Source organism: Oryza sativa, chromosome 1 (genome assembly GCF_034140825.1).
Source record: "Oryza sativa Japonica Group chromosome 1, ASM3414082v1".
Taxonomy (NCBI): domain Eukaryota; kingdom Viridiplantae; phylum Streptophyta; class Magnoliopsida; order Poales; family Poaceae; genus Oryza; species Oryza sativa.
The window spans coordinates 9294097-9317553 of NC_089035.1; the positions used below are offsets into that span (position 1 = coordinate 9294097).

At 39.5% G+C, this 23457-nt stretch overlaps 2 protein-coding genes across 7 annotated transcripts; one reads left to right on the top strand and one right to left on the bottom strand.

The window, feature by feature from the left end:
- The first annotated feature begins 7655 nt into the window (after positions 1-7655).
- LOC4326268 (disease resistance protein Pik-2-like) lies at positions 7656-23327 on the top strand. Of its 6 annotated transcripts, none has more exons than XM_066310026.1 (7): positions 12033-12232; positions 12326-12493; positions 12882-13588; positions 15102-17074; positions 18218-18329; positions 19736-19826; positions 21989-23327. In XM_066310026.1, coding segments are annotated over exons 3-5 (2670 nt in total). In that variant the 5' UTR covers positions 12033-12232; positions 12326-12493; positions 12882-12893; the 3' UTR covers positions 18220-18329; positions 19736-19826; positions 21989-23327. The 6 variants fall into 6 exon arrangements, with proteins under 6 accessions (XP_025880386.2, XP_066166123.1, XP_066166126.1 ...); XM_066310029.1 differs by lacking the exon at positions 21989-23327 and adding an exon at positions 19964-20103; XM_026024601.2 differs by lacking the exons at positions 12033-12232; positions 12326-12493 and adding an exon at positions 7656-7904 and having other exon boundaries at positions 21989-23282.
- LOC136356302 (disease resistance protein Pik-2-like) lies at positions 20213-22835 on the bottom strand. Its single transcript, XM_066310035.1, has one exon. The coding sequence runs from the start codon at positions 22833-22835 to the stop codon at positions 22011-22013; it is 825 nt and encodes a 274-aa protein (XP_066166132.1). The 3' UTR covers positions 20213-22010.
- Positions 23328-23457: the final 130 nt, after the last annotated feature.

The window sequence follows — 23457 nt, forward strand, 5'->3', positions numbered from 1 at the left end:
GGAAGAATCTCCTGCCCCGAGTTTCTACCATGAGGCTTGACTTAAGTATGCATCGATCCCCACAAGTGCATAACGGCCAGTCACACCATGGTGGAAACCAACCGGCGAAAGGATCGCTTCACCAGTTGAGACGCTCAAGAAATGGAGCTTCCATTCTCTCTAGATGTGTGGGAATATGAAAGATGATATGAAGAGCTTGTATTCGGCTTGTCTATTATATAGGGCCGCAACTAGTGCTATAACTGGACTTAATGAGAGTTCATCTGGCCTACACCACCCCTGTGTCATTTCCCTCATCTTCCCCCGATGGTTCAACAAAATCCCCCACATGGCTTGGACACTCCACATCTTCAGTTTCCATTGCAATATTTCTATCATTTTCATGCACTGACACAAAAATAACCAGGGGCCATGACCTTTCAAAAGCCATCTCCAAATAATGTTTCCAAGCAACAGTGCTATGCATCGGCATGAGTTCCCAAAAATAACCTTTCATTGCACGACTCACTACAACAGATACTGACATTGTGTGGACTTCTGAGTCTATTCTAAATCCTCGCATCAACCAATTATAAATTGACTAAAATGATCTCTCGGCAGATCTATCGATGCCCTTCGATGTCATTAAAAAAATCTGATAGATCAACACCATCAGGACCAAATCTAAGGTTGCCTTCACTGTGAACTATATGAAACATGACCTTACTTGACATTGTGCCTGATGAAAAAATAGCTATGTTAACTAAGTTCATATCATACTAACCAGATTTAACCCCCCATTCATCAATACATTCTATGCCCTAAGTTAAAGATCCTACAAAGTTGTCTGTCCTATGTCTCAAATTCTAAAATAGGGTGTGTGCTACAGATATACTAAAATATATGGTAAAAAAACTAAAATGCAGCAAAAAAATGGAAACACATTTCAAAGGAATGTATCGCCTGTGATGGAGTCAGCAAACCAGCAGGGCTTCGCCGCTCCCCTTCTCCTCCCCCCTCACCCCTCCCTCTTTCTCTTTTTTTTGGATTTTGAGTGAATATAATGAAAATTCTGAGAGGGGGAAGGGGTTTTATACTGGGAAGGGGGAAAAATCGCCCTCCCTAAGGGCGGCAAGGGGGCCACCTGCAAAATTCCATGCCGCCTCGCCGCCCTTTTCCAGGTGGCCCCCCGCACAGTAGTAAATCGCCCTTTGGAAGAGCGGCAAGGGGGCCGCCTGCAAAAAAGCCAGGCCGCCCTCGCCGCCCTTGTGCATGCGGCCCCCCGCACGGTGTTAAATCGCCCTTCCTAAGGGCGGCAAGGGGGCCACCTGCAAAATGGCAGGCCCCCTATAGCCGGTCGTTAGGAATGAGCTAACGGTCGTCTGCCATGTCACGAAAATCGAAATCGCCCTCCCAAAGGGCAGCGGCCGACTAGTTTTGTAAAATTTTGAAACACAAAATTAGTTTTGTAAATATTTTAATAAAAAAATTAGAAATAAAAAAATTGCATCTTGGAATAACAAGTTCACTTATGCATCAAGTTCGAATTGCATTCCCAAACCATGTATTAACTTAACTTATATTTACTTGTAAAATATAGTAAGCGGTAAGATTTTCGTGGCACGCTTTTAAAACGGTTAAATGGTGTGTTTCGTGCGAAAACTTTCTATATAAAAGTTGGTCTAGAATATCATATTAATCTATTTTTTAATTTTGTAATAATTAAAACTCAATCAATCATATGTTAGTACCATTTTGTTTTGTGTTAAAAAATTTTAATCTTCATAATCTTCATCTTTAGAATTCTAAAAAGAACACAACATTTGTTAATGACTCAAGGGTGCACTGAAGTGCAACGAAATTGCCACATAGGGGTTGGGGATGCGTCGCCGCCGCTTCGGTCTTTTTTTCTCGGTGAGTGGTGGATGGACATCACAGTCCCAAGTGGCTTGCGCGTGCGTTCGACGGGCTCTGTGAGACTCTGACTGTGGCGAGTGCACGGGGCTGCCGTACCCGAGCAGGCGCATCATGCGGCGATGCTTCGTGCCAACAGTGAGCTGCCTTGAGCCCTTGATCGATAGGTTTCTAGAACTAGACATTTAGGGTTAATTGTGTTTTTACTCTATTTTAAAGTATAACAACCAATTTAAACATGATGTTTTAAGTCTGCTCATTTAGCTTTTTTTAATAAAAAATTAGATCTGACCTATTTCATGAAACCAGTATAAAAATATCATTTATGCCCTTCATTCGAAAGACGAAGAATAGATAGGTACAGTGGAAAAAAAATTCAGAGGACACATAAATACAGTGAAACAAAAGTTAAAAGTTCAGATAGATTTCCAATAGAACAAAAATTATAACCCATATCACTTCAATTGTTATGTTCAACTAGAAAATCTCAGAACACAAATTAAATCCTAAATCCACTTGAACTGATCTCTTGAGAAAAAAATCTGAACAGAGAGGATAGAGATTAAAAGTGGTGTTCTTTTCTCTTGAAGATGAAGATGGAGATAAAAATTAAGTTTTTTACACAAAACGATGTGGTATCAACATATGATTGATTGAGTTTTAATTATTACAAGCTTGAAAAAAATAAAATAATATGATATTTTAGAGTAACTTTTATATCGAAAGTTTTCACAGAAAACATACCGTTTATTAGTTTGAAAAACGTATTACAAAAATCTTAATCATCATCCAATTCTTGTTAGAGAAAAGAACGGGGCTAAAGGGAACAAAATCGTAGAGCCTACGGTACAGCCGCTGAAACCGGCGGCCACCGAGTAGGCTGCCTGCGCCTACAAACGTCAGTACGTCACCGCCCACGCGCACAACTGCTCCTGCCTGCTGCAGCTCCCTTCACGCCGGCCGCCGCGAGTCCCTGCCCCGGCCTCCGTCCCTCCCAGGTCCATATGTGCGACGGCGTGCGCGACTCTCCGCGCTCCACCGCTCCCTGCCAGCGCTGCAGCTTGCTCCACGCCGGCCGTCGCCAGCCTCCGTCCACCGCAGGTCCATGCGCGGCGGTGCAACCCTCCGTGCCGGCCTCGACTAGCTGCCCTGCCGCCAAGATGAGACAGGGTCGAGACGGCGTCGGCCTCACGGCCTGGATAAGGTTTTGGCCAACATAAATGTGTACTCAGGGCAATATGGTAAAATGAAACTCTAATGGTGTAGGAAAAATAGGGTTAGATGGTATCTTTGATTTTAAAAAACGAGGTTAAATAAGCAAACTTAAAAATATAGAGTCAGATTAGTAGTTACACTTCAAAATATGGTCAAATAAACAATTCAGATGAACCATAGTGCTGTCGTGTTGATCCGCTGTTAAATTTTTGTATGTATAAGCCATTTTGATATTTTTTCCTTGAGTGATTGCCATCTTGCTCGCTGCTTGTCTACTCCATCTGTTCTTGTTGGTGGATCCCTCCTCATGGATTGTAGACTGATCAGCAGCCGCGACGACTAAAAACCTTGCAACACCGACAAGCCGGAGTAGACGTTTGATGATGACACCAATATCAGGTTTCGCCTTGACCGGAACGACAACTTCTACTTCATCAGCGGCGTGCCAGTAGCCCGGGACATTGCAAAACCGGCCAGATGACGACGGTTCACGTCATGGTAGACCACAGCGCCAAGGACGACAAAAGTGGCAGGGATTCCCTGGATGCTACGCCATTGCTTGGCGACAACAACGGCGGGTCTTTCCTCACACCAAGGCTCGGTTCCTCATCGGGATCGGTGGCGACGCCTGCTTGCCGTCTCTCTATCACATGGTGCGATGGTTGCGATCACCGCGTCGCGAGGGTTGCTATGCTGGCATCGCTGCCACCAGCTATCTCCTCTCCACTGCTCTTCTTCCTACCAGCCGCCAGCCGCCACCCGCCACCGTCTCTCCTGTCCGTCACACATCCTGAAAAGAGATGAGGAAAGAGAGGAGAGAGGGGGAAAGGAGAAAAAGAAGGATCCACATATTTTTTTACTTTTTACTTTTATCTTTGGTGTCACATTAGTGCCATGTCAGCTAAAACAACTTACAATATGGCAGTACCAGTTTTATAAGTTGGGGGACATGTTATACCGGGTATTTACGGTTTGAGGATGCAATTCAAACTTGAAGTGAGGTAGCTTCGTTGCATCTTTGGGCTTGGTTTCTAGGCCAGGTTCTTCCCTTCCATGCCCGCATAGGTGCCGAGCAAGATTTTGGTAAGTCTCATTTTTATAGCAAATCAAACATCACTATGGCTGTATTACCAAAACTTATGACAATTTGAAGGTCGCGTTTGGTGTCATTTTACCTATAACCTTGGTAGCAGTATTTTGTTGTTTTTGGAGGTGGTGATAAAGTTGTGGATACATGAGTATATTCATCCAGGATATATATCTTAATGTACATAAATATTATACACAATGGGGTGTGTTTTTAATAGGTTTTTAGTGAAACTAAAAATGACTAAGAATTGGTATCAGTCTCTTTTTACAATGGACATGTATACGCTATGCAAAATTGTCACCTTTTGTGGTAACAAATTAAATATTTAAAAATGTCAATTTTGTTACCAGAACGGAATTGAAGGGATACAGGCGAATGGTTTTATTGAGTTCAGTTTTATCTATCTAAGTTTTTTTTTATGGTGGGTTGATTTTCTCGTGAAAACAATGTTGTTTGAATGAGGGTTGTTTTTTAGGCAGTGTAGTTTTATTACATAGCGGGGGAGGAGGAAGACGACAACTCTTTTACACTGGCAGAGACAGACCTATCGAATGGTAGAGCGGATAGATTAGGACCCTCCCGCGTATCTCTCTGCTCGGCAGCTGACACCTGACCTTTCCTAAGAACGATAGGGACCACTTGCCTAGGAGTGCGTTGGACCGAACACGTGTCAAAGCCTTGGACAAGTGCCAACCTAGGATTTCCCATTGGGGAGAATCGCCACGTGGCTGATTCTGACTGTCGTACGACACTAAGTCTGTTCGTTAGTTGGGGTTGGGAACACATCCCCTCCGCACGGAAAACGGAGCGGTTCATTAGCGCGTGATTAATTAAGTACTCCCTCCATCTACTTTTGATTGTTATATTTTCAAATCTAAAAAATTTACTTTTGATAGGCATATTTCAATCCAACCACCTATCATTTTAATGATTTTCTCAGATTTAATACATGACTCTTCATTCTTCCACACAAGATTGGTTACATGGGGATCGAGAAATATAAATATTAATTAATCGCTTGTTTACGAGGAATTACTAGTAGCAAGTTTAAATGGATGATAAGAAGAATTACTTATTCTTGGTCATTGTACCAAAATGAAATATGACTATCAAATGTATATAGAGGGAGTATTAGCTATTTTTTTTTTCAAAAATAGATTAATTTGATTTTTTAAGCAATTTTCGTATAGAATTTTTTTTAAAAAAACGTACCGTTTAGCAGTTCGAAAAGCGTGCGTGCGGAAAACGACATGGAAGGGTTGGAAACCACGCAGAGTAAGTATCAATCGCTGCGCACCCCTGTTTGGTCTGGTAAGTGTTTCCGCGAGTAGCATGACCCTTTTTTTAATCCATTCCTACTTCTCCTAGTTAATGAGTAGATTGAGTCTTCACCCTACTGGAGAAACCATTTTTGGTCGGTCGTCCGAAAATCACAATAGTCCTAGTTCAAATAGGAAGAACTTTTTGATCTTTAGTTACTAAAGATTATTTTTAGTCCCGGTGAGAAACTTTTTGATCTTTAGTTCCGGAACTAAAGATCAGTTTTAGTCCCGGTTCAAAGAAATTATAGGGTCGAGTTAGGCCCCAATTATCTTTAGTCCCGGTTGGTATAAACAACTAGAACTAAAATAGATCATTAGTCACGGTTCTTTATACCAACCGGGACAAAAATCCTCCCGAGCGTGCGCCGAGTCCTCTCTCTCGGTCTTATCCATCCCCTCCCCCTTCCACTCCCATTTAAAACCATCTCCACTCTCCAGCCTCCTTGATCCCATCTCAATCTCGGGCATTCTCGACTGGCCTCCTCTCTCCGATCCCCATCTCCTCTCCCCTTCCTCCCCCTTCCCCTCTCCTCCCCCTCCCCGCCTCCTCTTCCTCCTACCACGAGCTCTCTGGGTCGGCGGCAGCTGGTCAGGGCGGCGGCGTCCGGCCGGGTGCTGCACTGGATCGGGCGGGAGCAGCGACGGCCAGGCGGGCAGGCGGGATCGGGCGGGGTCGGCAGCGGCGCCTCGCGCTCCCCTCTACCAGATCCGGCGGCGGCGGTGGAGCGACGGCGGTGGCCGGGCGGGCGGGGGCAACGGCCGCCGGGCTGGGGAGGCGCGCGCGGCGGCCTTCAGAATTTGTTTTTTGTTTTTGAGGATTTCTGTTGATTGTTTTTGAGAATTTGTGATATGATCTGTGATGTGCATATGTGATGTACTGTATTTGTGATGGATTTTTTAGAATTTGTGATATAATTTTTTTTAGAATTTATGATGAATTTGATCTATGATTTGGAGATGTGATGTTTTACATGATTATGGGATTTCTCAATTTGGGGATGATTTGGGGATGTAGTGATTAGTGAAATCAATATGAAAAAAACAAGAGAAATAAAAACTACCAACCGCCGGTTCTGCTCTAGCATTTTTAGTCCTGGTTGGTAACACCAATCGAAACTTAAAAAATTAATTTTTTTTCTCGGTTATTTTACCCGGGACTAAAGATACCTTAATCCCGAATTCGTACTTTCGGTTGTAAAATTACAACCGAAAATATAGGGGATTACGAACCGGGAGGAAAGACCATTTCTCCACCAGTGTCACTTTCATTTGACCCTACCGATTAATATAGGACCCACGTTTATAATGATGACAAAACTAGATAGGAATGTGGTATTGTCCCACCTAATTTTTACAATACCAAAAAAAATAATCTAAACTTTGACACATCCAAAATATCCTAGTGAATCAAACTAATGGGGTGTTTAGTTCCCACGCAAAAATTTTACACCCTATCACATCGAACGTTTGAATACCTATATGAAGTATTAAATATATGCTAAAAAATAACTAATTGCACAGAATACGAGTAATTTGCGAGATGAATATTTTGAGTCTAATAGCTCCATGATTTAACAATGTGGTGCTGCAGTAAACATTTGCTAATAACAGATTAATTAGGCTTAATAAATCCGTCTCGTAGTTTACAAGCGGATTGTATAATTTGTTTGATTATTAGACTACGTTTAATATTTTAAATGTGTGTATGTATATCCGATGTGACACGACAAAAATTTTTAACACTGAGGGTGTGTTTAGTTCACGCTAAAATTGAAAGTTTGGTTGAAATTGGAACGATATGACGAAAAAGTTAAAAGTTTATATGTGTAGGAAAATTTTGATGTAATGAAAAAACTAAAAGTTTAAAGAAAAAGTTTGTATCTAAACAAGGGCTAAATCTAAACACAGCCTAAACCAAAACAAACCACGTCAATCGTCGACAGTGCAAACAGCAGGCCGCCGCCACCTTTAGCAGTAGCGCCTGGGTCAGCAAGCGAAACCGCGAGCGGTTTATTTATTATTTTTCTCTCTCGAGGGCGATTATATTCGTTTTTTTAGCTTAAAGAAAGATAAAAACGCGACAGTCTTAGAAGAAAGCATTTGCTGGCCCACTCGGCAACAAGGGACGGAACTGGAGTAATACACGGGAAGGGGCTGTGAGTTATGAGAGGTTGGTTGGCGACATGGAGGCCATGGTGGTGAGCTCGACGGAGGGCGCCGTGCGCATCCTCCTGGGGAAGCTGGCGGACGTCCTCGCCGGCAGGTACGCGCTCCTCCTCGGCGCGCGCGACGAGATCCAGGAGCTCAAGGACGAGCTCGAGAGCATGAACGCCTGCCTCCGCGACCTCGCCGCCGCCGGCGACGTCGACGACCGCAACGAGCAGGTGAATGCAGCCGCTTCTCGTCTCGTGCGTGCTGTAGTTTAAATGAAGGAAACCCAACTTTAGTCATTCTGGCCTCGTGGAAATGCATACTACTCCTATTTCTTTGTTTCCAAAATAAGGCTGTATTCTTCCTCCATTTTCCTAACCCATCTCTCGTTTTCCACACACACGTTTTTCAAACTACTAAACAGTTTGATTTATACAAAAACTTTCTATATGAAAGATGTTTTAAAAAAAATATATTCATCCATTTTTTAAAAAATAATAATTAATACTTAATTAATCATATAACAATACAAGCTTTAATTTGCGTGCCGGGATCCCTCTTCCCGAACATAGCCTAAGTTATACTCCACTATTTTTGTCTCAAAATATAATCACTTTTAGATATAGTTATCCAGATTGATAAAAAAATATTTATATTTTGAAAGCAAACTGCTTCTTTGATACAGCAATTAATGGGTAGCTCTCCAACCCATTTGTTTCACGGGAAAAATATATACTCCATCCGTTTTAAAATATAGTAATTTATTGATTCATATTACTTCATATCTTTTATCCAACTAAAGTGTTATATTTTAGAATGGATGGAGTAATTTTTTTTAACACAAGGAAGTACGTGGGCACAGAGAATGAGTAAATCTCTTACATTATCATGCTCCTATTGAAAAAAAGCTTACGGGTGTGTAATATCGTGAATATCAGAATTAACCATGTGCAATGATGAATTTAGAAAAAAAAATCAATCATACTTTGCCTCGATATATCGCATACATCTATAATACTGTCTTCGGTTTTTAACGTATAACAATGTTGATTTTTGAGTTTTGACATAACTTTGATCTTGCGTTTTATTATGAAAAATACATAGTTATTAGTTTTTTGTTATAATTTGTTCTACCATTAAGGATATTTTAAAAATATTTTTTTATATTTGCATAAAATTTTAATTAAGATAAGATAAAATTGGATATGAGATACATCATACTTGTGTATTAAGCTTAGCAGGGAACCATATACCAAATCCTATATACAAAATTAAATCTCAAATACGAAGATGTTTCTAGATAAGGAAATAGCAATAAAATTCTACTTGAACACTACAAGATCTACTTGGATCGTTTCCTCCCTAGTCCTAATTGGATCAAGGATACCCAATGGACCCTTTAGGAGAAGATGGGACATGTCAACACAAGCTAAGATAAACCCATAGCGTCACAAAAGTCATAGTGATATAGGATAACTCCAATTTCACCAAGTTTATATTAGAGGACGGCGAGTTTATATTAAAGGAAGCTTGTCGAGTTTATTATATTAGAAGAAGTTCACCGAGTTTATATTAGAGAAAACTGACAATTGCTAGCCATTGAAGACATGTGAGAGCTTTACGCTGTTAGGCAAACAGAGACTAGATTAGATCATCCTTAATATTATACTCGTGAAATATTGTTATATAATGGCAACACCGGTTTTGGCAAATAGGGACAGAGCTATTAGCCGTAGGGGTCCAAACTTGTATAATAATCCTTGTCACCTATTTTATTATTACAATCTCATGTTACCTTAGTATCAATAATCCTCATACACTACAAATAACATTATCGGGTATAGATTGTTGACACAAACATATATCGAGTTATTCAAAATTTAAAGCCATCGTATATTAAAAATCGAAGGTAGTACCGTGTTAAATGCAAAATTGTTGGTCCAGACGATTACAAAACGATTTAAAGAAAAGCTGCGGCATGATAAATTGATGGTAACAAAATAAATAAACGCTAGTTAAGTCAAAAAGGATTGGTAACAAAAATCTGAACATCTATTATATTATTAAAACAGCTTTAAAAGGAGGCACCATGTTCGCTGTGAAGTTAGAAATTCCCACATTAATCGGAGAAAAATAAAAAGAAAAGAAAAGAAGAGTCCAAGTAGAAATACAATTTAAAAATAGCTGCAATTCGGAATTAAAAGTAAGCAATATTGAAATAAGTTTCCATATAAGAACCCAATACGTGATTAATCAAAATTCGAAATAAAAATAAAATAAAATCCAAAATTAGAAAAGAAAAGGAGAGTCCAAATAAAAATACAATTTAAAATAGCTGAAATTCGGAATTAAAAATAAGCAATATTGAAAGAAGTTTCCATATAAGAACCCAATATGAGATTAATCAAAATTCGAAATAAAAATAAAATAAAATCAAAAATTATAAAAGAAAAGGATAGTCTAAATAGGAATATAATTTAAAAATAGCTCAAATTCGTAATTAAAAATAAAGAATATTAAAAGAAGAGTTCATATAAAAACCCAATACGAGATTAATTAAAATTCAAAATAAAACTAAAAATAAAATCTGAAATTAGCAAAAAAAATAAAACAAGAGTTCGAGTAGGAATACAATTTAAAATTAGCTGAAATTCGGAATTAAAAATAAGTAATATTGAAAGAAGAATCCATATAAGAACCAAATACGAGATTAATTAAAATTCAGAATAAAAAATAAAATAATATCCAAAATTAGACAAATTAAAAGAGAGTTCGAGTAGAAATACAATTTTGAAACAACTAAAATTAAAAATAAAAAAATAAAAAAAATTAAAAGAACACAATACGGTATTAATTAAAATTTGAAAAAAAATAAATTCTGAAATTAGAAAAAAGAAAAACAAGATTTCAATTAAGAATACAATTTATAAATAACTAAATTTTGTGATAAAAATAAATACTATTGAAAGAAAAGAACATCTAAAACACATGACGAGATAAATAAAGTAAAACACCAAATAGAATCCTAATGACGATTAAAAGGAGGGACAACAGGCAGGCCGTGAAGCAAGCGAGTAAGGCGGTTACCGGGACTTCTAGAAAGTGAAAAAAATAAATCCCATTGATAATCATATTCAAATTTTAAAATATCAATGACAATAAAAAGGAGAAGCAGCGGGCGGATTGCATATGAGTATAATTGCAGAGCCGCTGACGGTTGACTGGACATTTAGAGAATGAAAAATGAATTCCAACAATAGTTATGTTCGATTTTTAGAATCACAATGACAATAAAAAGTAGGCGGCAGACCGTAAAGGAGCATAGTGGCATCGTTTGACGAGACTTCTAAAAATTATAAAAAATAAAATCCAACAAGATAATAAACTCTAAAAACTACGAGGTCTATATTTTAAAGGTTCGGAACTTCTAAAAAGTAAAAAAAAAGGCAATGATAGTCATGTTTGATTTTAAAATCTCAATGACAATAAAGAAGGGAGGCAGCAGGCGAGCCGTAGAGGAGTACAATGGCAAAGCCACGGATGGTTTGGCGGGACTTCTAGAAAGTAAAAATGAACCCAAACAATAATTATGTTCGATTTTTAAAATCACAATGACAATAAAGAGTAGAGACAGTTGACGTGCCGTAGAGGAGTATAATGGTAATATTTGACGGGACATCTAGAAATTATAAAAACGAAATCCAACGTGACAATAAACTCTACAAACTATAACATCTAATTTTTAAAGACTCTAAGAAGAATAAATAGAAATAGTGGTAAATCGAGCAAGCAAATAAATAAGAAAAATGATATAAGGAGTAGCAACTAGTATAACTTTTAAAAACTGTATTTCAAAGTCTTAAGATAATGAGATAGCTATTTAAAATTTTTTAAGTAAAATCATACTAAGGGCCCCTTTGAATCGCAGGAATAAGAAAACATAGGAATAGGAAAAATGCAGGATTTTGATAGGAATGTAAGTATAAAACAGAGGATTGTAAAACACAGGAATGGTCGTTTGATTGGACCGCAGGAAAAACACAGGAATTAGAGGAGAGATAAAGACTTAAAGGAAAGTTTCCAAGAGGTTTTACCTCATGTTAGAATTACTCCAAAACTTGCATGGCATTAGGCAATCCATAGGAATTTCATAGGATTCCATAAGATCTATTCATTTGATTCAAAGGGCTATATAGGAAAATTCCTATAGGAATGAAATCCTCTAAAATTCCTATGAATTTCGTTTAAATCAAAGGGGGCCTAAAAAAATATATGATTTTGTTTGGGTGCTAGCCGCGCAATTGTGCGCGCCACCCAACTAGTTTTACTTGTTTTTAATATGTTTTTCTTGTTATTAGATAGAGAGTTCCAAGAGGCAGTTCCCCACTCGCCGGTCGCGGCTCTCCCCCGCACGGCCGCACCGGCGCTCGCGGTTGCGACTCAGGGAGCCGAGCCGCAGCTGTTGTTGGACGATGGTGAGGTCGCACGCTCGCAGCGCGCACGCGCTCGATCCGGCGGCGGCGGCGGCACAGTCTTTGGTTGGGGAGCGACCGATGAGCAGGTTTAGGCCTGTCCCGCCATTCGATCTCTCATGCTTTTCCTTTTGTTTCTAGCCTTTTCAATCTTCATGCTGCTGCTGCTCTCACGCACACAGCAGAGAGAGCTCAACTGGGGACGAGGCGTGCAATCGCAATCTGGGGCTACTTCATGTCTTCAGCTGGGGATGGGTGGTAGCAGTAGCAGCTCGCGCACCGGCCACGAATGCGGCACTATCAGTTAGTAGCACTTAGCAGTAGATGCCTGCCGTGATGGCTTCAAAAAGGTAAAGAGGAATTAAGTCTTGTCTTTTGAGAAGCGATGGCACATAAGGAGTAAATTTGAGAGAAATTCGATGGGGATTGCAACGAACAGATCGATAGTCGAGCTTATTAGCTTAACTGCCTTCTCAATGTTTAATTTGCGTGCAAAGCAAACTAGTCAAAATATCTCAAATAAAAACATCTATATTCTTTGTTTTCACAAAGTTTTTGTTTTGCAGCAAAGCAAGATAGTCAAATAGCTCACATCAACAAAACTAGGATAGACTACTTGATTGCACAAACACAAATGGCCAAATAACATATAGTACTTGGGCTTATGATGTTTTTCCTTTTGTTTCTTAGTTTTTCAATCTTCCTTGAATACCTGCAATGACACTGGGCTTAATGTAGACAAGAACGTGGATGAAACAAGTCAGGGAGGTAGCATTTGATGCTGAGGATTGTATTGACACATTCTGGTGCTACATTGGCCATCATTATGGTGCCAGGGGAGTCCGCTGTTATTGTGTACCAAAGGTAGTCTACACCTTGAAGACGTTGAAAGTGAGGAACAACCTGGCCATCAAAATCCAAAGTCTCAGGACTCGTGTGCAGAGAGTGAGTGAGCGGAGGCTGAGATACATGCTCAACCCAACAGGATCTACTTCTAAATCAACCAATGGATCTCTGTCTTCTTCAAACTACATTGATCAAGAGCGCCGATTATCTGCACTAAACATCGACGAATCACGACTTGTTGGAATGGCTGATAAGACAGAAGAAGTCACCAAGCTGCTAGACGAAGGTCATGTGCCTAATCTTAAAGTAGTCTCCGTTGTTGGCTTTGGTGGACTAGGAAAAACCACCCTTGCAATGACTGTTTACAAGAGCCCAGCAGTGAAAGGGATCCAGAGCCGTGCTTTTGTGGCAGTGTCCCAAAACTATGATCCCCGAGCACTTCTGGAATCTTTACTGAAGCAGCTTATCCAAAGACCCTTTCTCAGAGAGCCAAGGAGTGTGGATGAAGAAACTAGTACTGAAGACCCCCTCAAAGGCATCGAAACCTGGGACATATGCCAACTCATTAATAGGTGCAGAAATTACTTGGAGAACAAAAGGTAATACTACTTCCTTGAATTTTCAGTGTCATAACCTTTAATAAGTTTACTTGGCTTGCAGTACCAATGACACACTGGAATTTTTTAAAAATTGACTTTCACTAACAATGCAACAAGCAGTTTTCTAGCATAGAAGTCATTGTATCTTGAAATACATGTGTAACGGGGATTATAAAATTAAAATAACTCCAGAACCCAACATGTAACAAAAAAGCTAAAGTTTTATCACCTAAAACAACATACCTAAAAGAGTGGAAAACTAGAACAACCCAAATAATTTAGGCCACTTGAATGTTTCAATGGTAAATCTAGAAATTTCTGCTTGAGAGGTCAACTTTTAATCACTTTATCAACATAATAGCTCCTACAAAATCCCGATAATTAGTAAGCATTTTTAGAAAAGAAGATGAAAAGACCGTGGGTCCATTCGACCAGCACATATATAATGGGTATACACTGAATATGTTTGTTCAGAGATATACACATTCTCACAGTAGTAAAAAAAGGGAAACAATACACCTATTTTTTAACTTAGATCAAGACTAAACTTATGCGATAAATTCTAATTATATGATAAAGGGAATAATTCATTTTTTATTTAAACAAATAATATCTCACAATTTCTTTTGGTTTAATATGATGCATGATGTGTTGTCGTATTATTTTTAATGATTATCTCATTAGGGGCATGTATAATACCATATGATGGACATTAGAACCACAATTTAGCTGTACAATCAGCAGTAAAATCTCTGAATTCAGTGTTTAAGTAATTCTAATGAAATATAACACTATAATAAAATCAGAAATTTACATAAAAAAAGGAAAGGTAGAAAAGCTACTGTTTGTGTTTTTCCTCTTTTTGTTTGTCTGGCATGCGATGAGTTGTATTCAATTTTTATATATGTTAATAGATCTGTAAGAACCCCAATCTCTTCACAAGTACTCCCTCCATCTACTTTTGATAGTCATATTTCCAAATCTGAAAAATTTATTTTTTGATAGGCATATTTCAATTCAACAACCTATCATCTTAATGACTTTCTCGGATTTAATGCATGACTCTCCATTCTTCCACACAAGATTGGCTACTTGAGCATCGAGAAATGTAAATATTAATGAATCGTTTGTTTACGATGAATGACTAGTAGCATGTTTAAATGGATGATAAGTAGAATTATTTATCCTTGGTCTGTGTGTCAAGATGAAATATGACTATCAAAAGTAGATGGATGGAGTATTAATTTGGCACCTGTTATGGGTATACGTGTCAAGTATATCTGTAGTAGTGTGTGTCAAGAGTATGAGTCCTTTCCTTCTCATGTACACTATGCATATGCCCTTTGGCCTAACTCAACACATACAGTTCATTCCCTATTTCTCACTTTTCTCAAATTTGGTTCATCTTTATATATATATATTTTGCTTGTAGATTGATAGATAATTTTGCTCCTCATCAGAACTTTGCTTTTAGTTGAAAGATTATTTACTTTCATCTCTCATATATGTTTAGGTACTTCATTGTTCTTCATGACCTTTGGAGGCCAGAAGCATGGATGACTTTGAAGATAGCCTTTCCTGATAATGATAAACGGAGTAGAATACTAATTACTACAAGGAATCACCTTGTAGCTCAAATTTGCTGCTATTATCCCCATGACTGTATTTACAGCATGGAGCCCTTACCCAGTGAAGAATCCAGACATTTATTCTTCAAGAGAGTGTTCAAATTGGACAAATGTCCTTCACAGTACCAAGATTTGGTGGATATCTCCGATGCCATATTAAGAAAATGTAATGGCTTGCCTCTAGCCATTGTGAGCATAGGAGGAATGCTAGCTCGAATGAAAAACAAGACATATGCAGAATGGCAGAAGGTGTGTGACAGATTGGACTGTGGGTTAGAGATAAATAATACTGTAGGGGGAATGAGAAAGATACTCTCTCTTGGCTACAATGATTTGCCCTACCATCTGAAGGCTTGCTTCTTGTATCTTAGTGTTTTTCCCGAGGATTTTGAGATCAAAAGAGGACCCTTGATTAGAAGATGGGCAGCAGAGGGTTTCATTGGTAGAGTGCGTGGATCAAATTTGGAAGAAATTGCTGATAAGTATTTTGATGAATTTATCAGTAGAAACATCGTTACACCTATTCGGATTGATAGCAGCGGCGAGGTCCGGAGTTGTAGGGTTCATGACATCATGCTGGAAGTAATCAGTGCCATATCTGTCCAAGAAAACTTCATCTCACTCCTAGGGAATTACAGTTACAGCATAACAGGGCATGACAAAATTCGGCGGCTTTCCATCCATGTAGGTGGTGGTAAGGAGCAAGATTTCTCATGTAGGAACTTATCCCATCTACGTTCTTTGACAATCCTAGGCTGCAAGGAGAAACCAATACCTATCGCTTTGGCTGATCTAACACTTCTAAGGGTGTTAGACCTTGAAGGTTGCGGCTGGTTAAGTGATTCAGATTTGAAAGATATTTGCAAGCTGTATCTGTTGAGGTATGTAAGTCTTCGAAGCACAAATATTTCAAAGCTACCAAGGGCAGTGGGGAACCTGAAAGAACTTTTGACATTGGATGTAAGAAGCACTTACATTAGGGAGTTACCTGCAACTATCACTCAGCTCCGGTGTCTCAAACATCTTCTTGCAGGCCGTTACAAGTACTATACAAGGACACATCATGTGAAACATTTTGCTTCAAAGGAAGCTGTGACTATACCTGCTGGGTTGAAAAATATGAGTGCCCTTCAGAGCATTGCTCCTGTAAACATCTCATCAAGCTTCCGTGCAATGCATGAACTGGGAGAGCTGTCTCAGTTGACCAAGCTTTGTGCTATCAACAGAAAGGGAGTAGAGAAATGGAGACCTTTCGCTACCTCATTAAGTAAACTGAGCAATTCCCTTCGCCACCTATCAGTAATTCATATCGACAAAATGGAACATGGGCTTGAGTTCTTAATGGACCTAAGCTCGCCGCCTCTCTTCCTGAAAAAGCTCTACTTTTGGGGAAGAGTGAGTGCTCTGCCTCCATGGATTTCATCTCTCAGCAACTTAGTCAGGCTATCGCTCCGAGAAAACTATCTGGAGAGTGAATTGGTCAAGATACTAGGGAAACTTCATAGTCTTTTGTCCCTCAAACTGTATGTTAACTCATATCTAGGGACAGAACTATGCTTTGAGCATAATCTTTTTCCGAGACTCAAACAACTTATGATAGATAATTTAAAAAATCTTGATGAGCTTAGCTTTAAGGGAGGAGCGCCTGATCTTGAGAGACTCACGTTGGCTTTTGTAAAAGCACCCGAAAGAGGCATTTCTGGCATAGAGAATCTTCCAAAACTAAAAGAAGTTGAGTTCTTCGGGATTATTGTTGACTCTGTTGTCGAGGGGGTGATAGCTGCTGCCAAGATTCATCCAAATCATCCAAGAGTTTACAGAGACGAGACAATCGACCCAAGGAGCCTTACTACAGCATGTAGGTTTGCCTTTTTCTTCCCTTTTAACTCTTAGGCATTTTTCTTTCCTAGTTTTTCGTGAATTGCACGACAACATTAAGTATAATCTCCGCACATTAACATGTTTACATGGATTATGTTACCATACTGGGCTGGTATAGCTGACATGCCATATCTGGGTTTCATATGGGGTAAAGGTCTGAAGACCAGGGGAATGGCACTCACCTACGTGTAGCCATATGCAGGGCTTCTCCCTAGCAGTGAACCGAAGGACCCATGACCCTAGGCAGCCGCTCAGGCTGGCCGGCATACAGTGCAAAGTCCGGCAGCCAGCCAGCCGTCGTGGTTTCTGTCCGGGTTCTTTGAAAATTCTTGGGCCGGCCACTGCTTCTTCCTAACGTGATAAGGACCTATGATCCTTATTATCACTCGCTGGTTTGTCATTGCTTACTGAAAAATAGACACAACCCAACGTTATGTAGATAGGTCAACTTGAGCCAGGAACTTCCGTTATATCATGAAACTAGATGATACTAACAAACCTAACATAATCTCATTTCAGAAGGGAACTGATCCTCTTGTTGGTGCATTACATGTGTGAGAAGTACCTGATTCTAGCCCTTTGGAACCATAAGCCCATAACAGAATTACTACATTCATTGATTTTTTATATCACTTGTTTTAATTTAAAATGTGAGCTAATCTGCAGCTGCTTTCTGTTATCGACCCTCTAAGTCAATAGTTCTGAGAAAAAGATAACTAACAACTAATTTACATTGAACTCTATAATGATACGCAGCTGTCCTGCGTGTTCGAGACAAAAAACGATCACACTGAAGTCTGAAGAGTGCATGAACATGTAAATCTATTTTTGTTTATATATATAGATAGATTGTTAGCATCTACAGTATAGTTATATCCAGTTGCTAGAAAACACTGATATTGGCTCATCAAACAAATATACATTGTTCAGGGAGCAGTGTAGCCTGATGATGTATTAGAGCAAAGAATTATCACTACTGTTTCATTAAAACTAATTGATTTTGTTTGGCCCAATTGCACTGATAACTTTGATTTGAAGTGTTGTACTTCCATGCTGTGATGCATGGTGTGTATGCAAGTGCATACATCTGAAATAATTTGTTTGACCTTTTGAATGACAGGAGCCAGGAATACATTCAATCTCCTGCTAGGCAGGCGGTTCAGGGCCAACGACTAAGTAATAATGCCAAGGAATCTACCGTAGTGACTAGCAAGGAGGATGGACGGTCATTGGTGAATGGCCTGCCCCGAAATTCTAGAGAAATTACTTCAACTAGCATGGTGGCCCGCGCAGATTGCGCGGCTAGCATCATTATATTTTCTCTCATATAATAGCATATATGTTTTCTCATTATATTATTCAAATATATTAAAATAACATCATAATTTTAAATTTTGCAATAACTTTACGAAACTACAAATGTGTAATATTCATATTGTATTTTATATACGTGTTAGTTATTAATGATTTTTAGTATCAAATTTTATTTATTTGTAAATTATATATATTCCTATATGGACTCTAGACTCATCCTTCAATATATTTTTTTAATTCCGAATTTTCTGTAAATTATATTTCTATATAGACTCTAGGCTCTTCTTCCAATATTATTTATTTTTATTTCTGAATTTTTATTATTTCTAATTGTATTTTCATGTGGACTCTAAACTCATCTCTCAATATTCTTTAATTTTTAATTTCGAATTTCAGTTACTTCTAAATTGTATTCCTATATTGACTTTAAACTCTTCTTCCCATGTTTTTCTTAATTTCGAATTTTAGTTATTTGTAAATTGTATTTTCATACGGACTCAAAACTCTACTTTTAATTTTATTATGTTTATTCCGAATTTTAGTTAATTTTAAATTCCTATATGGACTCTATACTCTACTTCTAATATTCCTTATTTTTTTAATTCCGAATTTCTATCTTTTTTTAATTGTATTTCTATTTGGACTCTATACTCTACTTCTAATACTCCTTATTTTTTAATTCCGAATTTCTATCTTTTTTTAATTGTATTTCTATATGGACTCTATACTCTACTTCTAATATTCCTTATTTTTAATTCCGAATTTCTATTATTTCCTAATTGTATTTCTATATGGACTCTATACTCTACTTCTAATATTCCTTATTTTTAATTCTAAATTTCAGTTATTTCCTAATTGTATTTCTATATGGACTCTAGTCTCCTCTTCTAATATTCCTTATTTTCTAATTCCGAATTTCAGTTATTTCTAAATTGTATTTCTATATGGACTCTAGTATCCTCTTCTAATATTCCTTATTTTTTAATTCTGAATTTCAGTCATTTCCTAATTGTATTTCTATATGGACTCTAGTCTCATCTTCTAATATTTCTTATTTTTTAATTCTCGAATTTCAGCTATTTCTAAATTGTATTTCTATATGGATTCTGCTTTTTCTTTTTCTCCAATTAATGTGAGAATTTCTAGGCCACGAGAGCAAACCTATAGGCTCATTTTTCTATTCCTTTAATAATATAATAGATTTTCGCACCTCTGAAAAGGGAGCAATGTATAGTTCTGTTTGTGAACTAATTAAACTTCAATATTTCTGTGCATATTGTTTCCTATAAAATAAAAACAGGTTGTATTTGTATATGTTATGTAGGCAAAAGCTGGTAGGAAGGCTGGAGTAACTGGTTGCACTGGACGTGAGGGATACTAGTTACCATTGCCAAGCTCCGAAGCCTGAACTAAAGGTACCATACAAGGACATTATTTCATCATAATTCATTAGCATGAATGCTCTGGTACAAATTACTTTCATAGGTCCGTCTATTTTATATTTTCACTTTCTGCTGTTCTTTTTAATCAGTACCGTTGTTGCCAATAATAGGGGGACATCAGAATATCAGATACATGGATCAAATGCGTCTAATTCCAACTGGTCCATGACCTAAGATTGTTAACTCATCTACAGTAGACCACAATAAGGCTTTGCAAATTAACTCACATGCGTCATTAACCTGTGGAACCAAACTTCTCGTTTTGCCTAATATCTTCAATTGCTGAATCACATTTACAATTAGTATCCACTTCTATTAAACTGCTGGCCTACAACCCCCAGTAAAAAAATCTGCGACGACTCCACCTCTTCATACTCTGATTTTGTAATATACATTGATTCAAAATCAGACCTGTAAGTCAAAATAGATCCACCTCTCCATGCACCAAGAATTGTGCTAGACAAAGCAACCGGACGTTGATTGTGATTATTCATGTCAGCAGGTATGCATTTGGTGCAAAATAGATAAGATTACTGCTGCACTTTTTTATTTTTTGACGCAATGCTGCACTTTTTTTTATAGAGCGGAGATTTCATTAAGCAAATGAAAAAGCATACTCCTGAGATGCTATTTTCACTTGGTAGTCATATGGCACAAGTGGACGAAGCTCCCTTTCCTTGTCAATCAAATAAATCCCAGACCTCAGAGAAAATATATTTCTGATACCGCCCCACCCCCCCCCCCCGGCCCACCAAAAAAAATCAACTTACAATATTTCAGTGAATATATTTGAACGATGTGTGCTTCCTCCTCTCAGAATAATGCTGGAAATAAACCAACACATAAGAACATCAATATATTCAAGTATAGGTTCAGAATTCAGACTTGCTAAACAAATAATGCTTCTAAAAAGAACAGAACAGGTTGAAGATGTGGACACGTGTATAGCACAAACTATGCCCTCAGAAACCTAGCTTGGTTTATTCCGTTGAACATAAACAGTAATGGTACAGTGATTCCTTATATAAAGATTTTCTCCTTATATAAGCTCCAGTAGTAGAGCAAGCCAGAAGATGCATGTAGTAGGATGAAACCGATTGACAGTTAGATCGAGGAGCAAATATGTGTACTTCATCCGTTCCTGACGATCAGCTAGATGACTCAGAGTCCTCCATAGGTCGGTCATTCCTGTAAACTCTTGGCCGATTTGGATGTGCCTTATACACGTCTACCATCCCCTCCACCACGGAGTCGACAGTAGTATGGCCAAAGAACTCAACCTCCTTCAACCTTAGGAGTTTATCGATGCCAACGATGCCATCTGCAGGCTCCTTGAGGAAGGGCAGCGTGAGCCTCCCAAGCTCAGGAGCGCCTCCCTGGAAGCTGAGCTCATCAAGGTTGGGTAAGTTGTCCACGATGAGATGCTTGAGCCTACGGAATAGGTTTTCTGGAATACAGAGCTCTCTCTCCCCATGTATGACTGATGGTATAGCTTGAGGGAGAGAAGGCTGGGGAGCCTCCCTAGCTGCTCCATGATCAACTCTTCATGTATCTTGATGTCTATAGACAGAAATCAAAAACTAATTTATGGGCAAAAACTTTTAAGTGATTTAAAAGTCAATGCTAAAAAATAAATTATGATAAAAAAACTCAAAATCAACTTAAAAATAACTTGTAAAAATTTAAATTTTGGGGCCAAAAGGCAAACGATTGGGCTGCTCTTGGATGTCACAATCTTTCTATTGATGTTGGTCCACACTCCACACTCCACAGACGTCTACCTGACTTTTTATGCTATGTTATTTATAATAACATTTTTTTTGCTATTTCTTTATCTAGCAGTATGGCATTAAAATTAAGAAATATGAAATGACATGGAAATGATGTTGAGATAAAAAAAAAACCATTTCCACATGATAAGAAAAAAAGCTACCTCAAACATTTTTGGCCGAGGGGAGTACTCCATCTGTCTAAAAAGAAACCAATCCTAAATTTAAATATGTACATACATGATTCGTTACTTTGAGAGAAAGAGAGAAGTAATTAAAATTAAGCAAGTGCGTAGAAAGGAGTACCTTTTGCCGTTCAATTGAAAGCTGCACTGGGTGTGGGTGATGAGTTGGGGTACGTCCCAGGGTCTCGATTCCTCTGAGCGGGTCATGGTCGCCGTCGCCGGCGGCCGTTTCCTGGCCGCAACATTTGCGCGGATCTCTCATCAATGGCGTCTCGACGAGCTGCTTCAGCAACGACTCCAGCAGCGCGCGGAGGTCGCAGTTCCGGGACACCGTCACGAACGCCCGGTGCTGGATCCCCTGCACCGTCGATCGGGCTGTTGTACACCGTCGCCGCCAGCGTCGTCTTGCCCAGGCCGCCGAAGCCAACGATGGAGATCGACCACCTTCCGGCGAGCCGGCGCCGGGTTGTCGTCGCCGCCATGATCACCACCGTCCTCCAGCAGCTTGAGGATGGCTTTCGTCTTGCTGCGGACGCCCACGAGGCGGGACCGCGGGACTCGTCCATGTTGAGCGCCGGCAGCCGGCGGTCGAGGTCGTCGTAGCTCGGCACCGTCCACGCCGCCGTCGCCGTCGCCGGTGGCTCCAGCTTGTAACGCAGCCTCCGCTCGCTGACCTTGAGCGCGCGGGCCTTGAGGCTCTGGACATCCAGGGCCAGCTTGTGCATCGCTCGCAAGGTCTCGAGCGGCTGGATCACCGTCCTCCGTAGCCAGCCGGCGACGAGGCCCTCATCGCCGCGGTAATGGCGGCCGCGGTGGTGCCAGAAGCCGTCGATGCAGTCCTCCGCGTTGTACGCCACGCCTCCCTCACCTGCTTCATCCACGTCCTCGTCTGCAACAACAAAAGATATATGATTCATCATTTCAAGAACACGAAGGCGCACGAAGCGCGACGCCGCGGCGAGGGAGATGACCTGCTGGGTCTGGTCGTCGTCGCCGGCGGCGGCGAGGTCGCGGAGGCAGGCGTTCATGCTCTCGAGGTCGTCCTTGAGCTCCTGTATCTCGTGGCGGGACGGCGGTGAGGAGGACGTACTTGTCGGAGAAGAAGTCGCCGAGCTTGGCCAGGAGGATGCGCACCACGCCCTCCGTCGAGCTCACCACCACGGCTAGCTTCCATGGCTGCGGAGACCTCGCCGGCGGGATCCTCTCTGTGTGTAGCTAGAGCTTGCTTATATACACTGCAGACTGCAGGATAAGCTCAACAGCAAAATGAGTAAAGAAATTTTGTTGACTACGAGTCATATTTTGTCATTGAATGCTTCAAAGTTCAGCCATTTGTAATTTCATATCAATAATGTTTTGAATGGTTTTGATATGTTTTTTCTTGGTTGAATTTTGTAATGTCACACAACAAATTTGCACAATGCATAGTTTGATATTTTCTCCCATGTAATGATTACATGGAAGACGCACACAAACACCCACGTCTACACATGTATATATCCGCAAGTTCGTCCTTTAAATTTGTGTTGCTTTTTAACTGGCTTTGCTTTGTATACGAATTATCGACCTAAATGTATAGTGTATTTTCTTCTGCTTTCTTAGACTACTTCATAAATGTTTTTTCTTCGACACTAATAGAGATTCACCAAA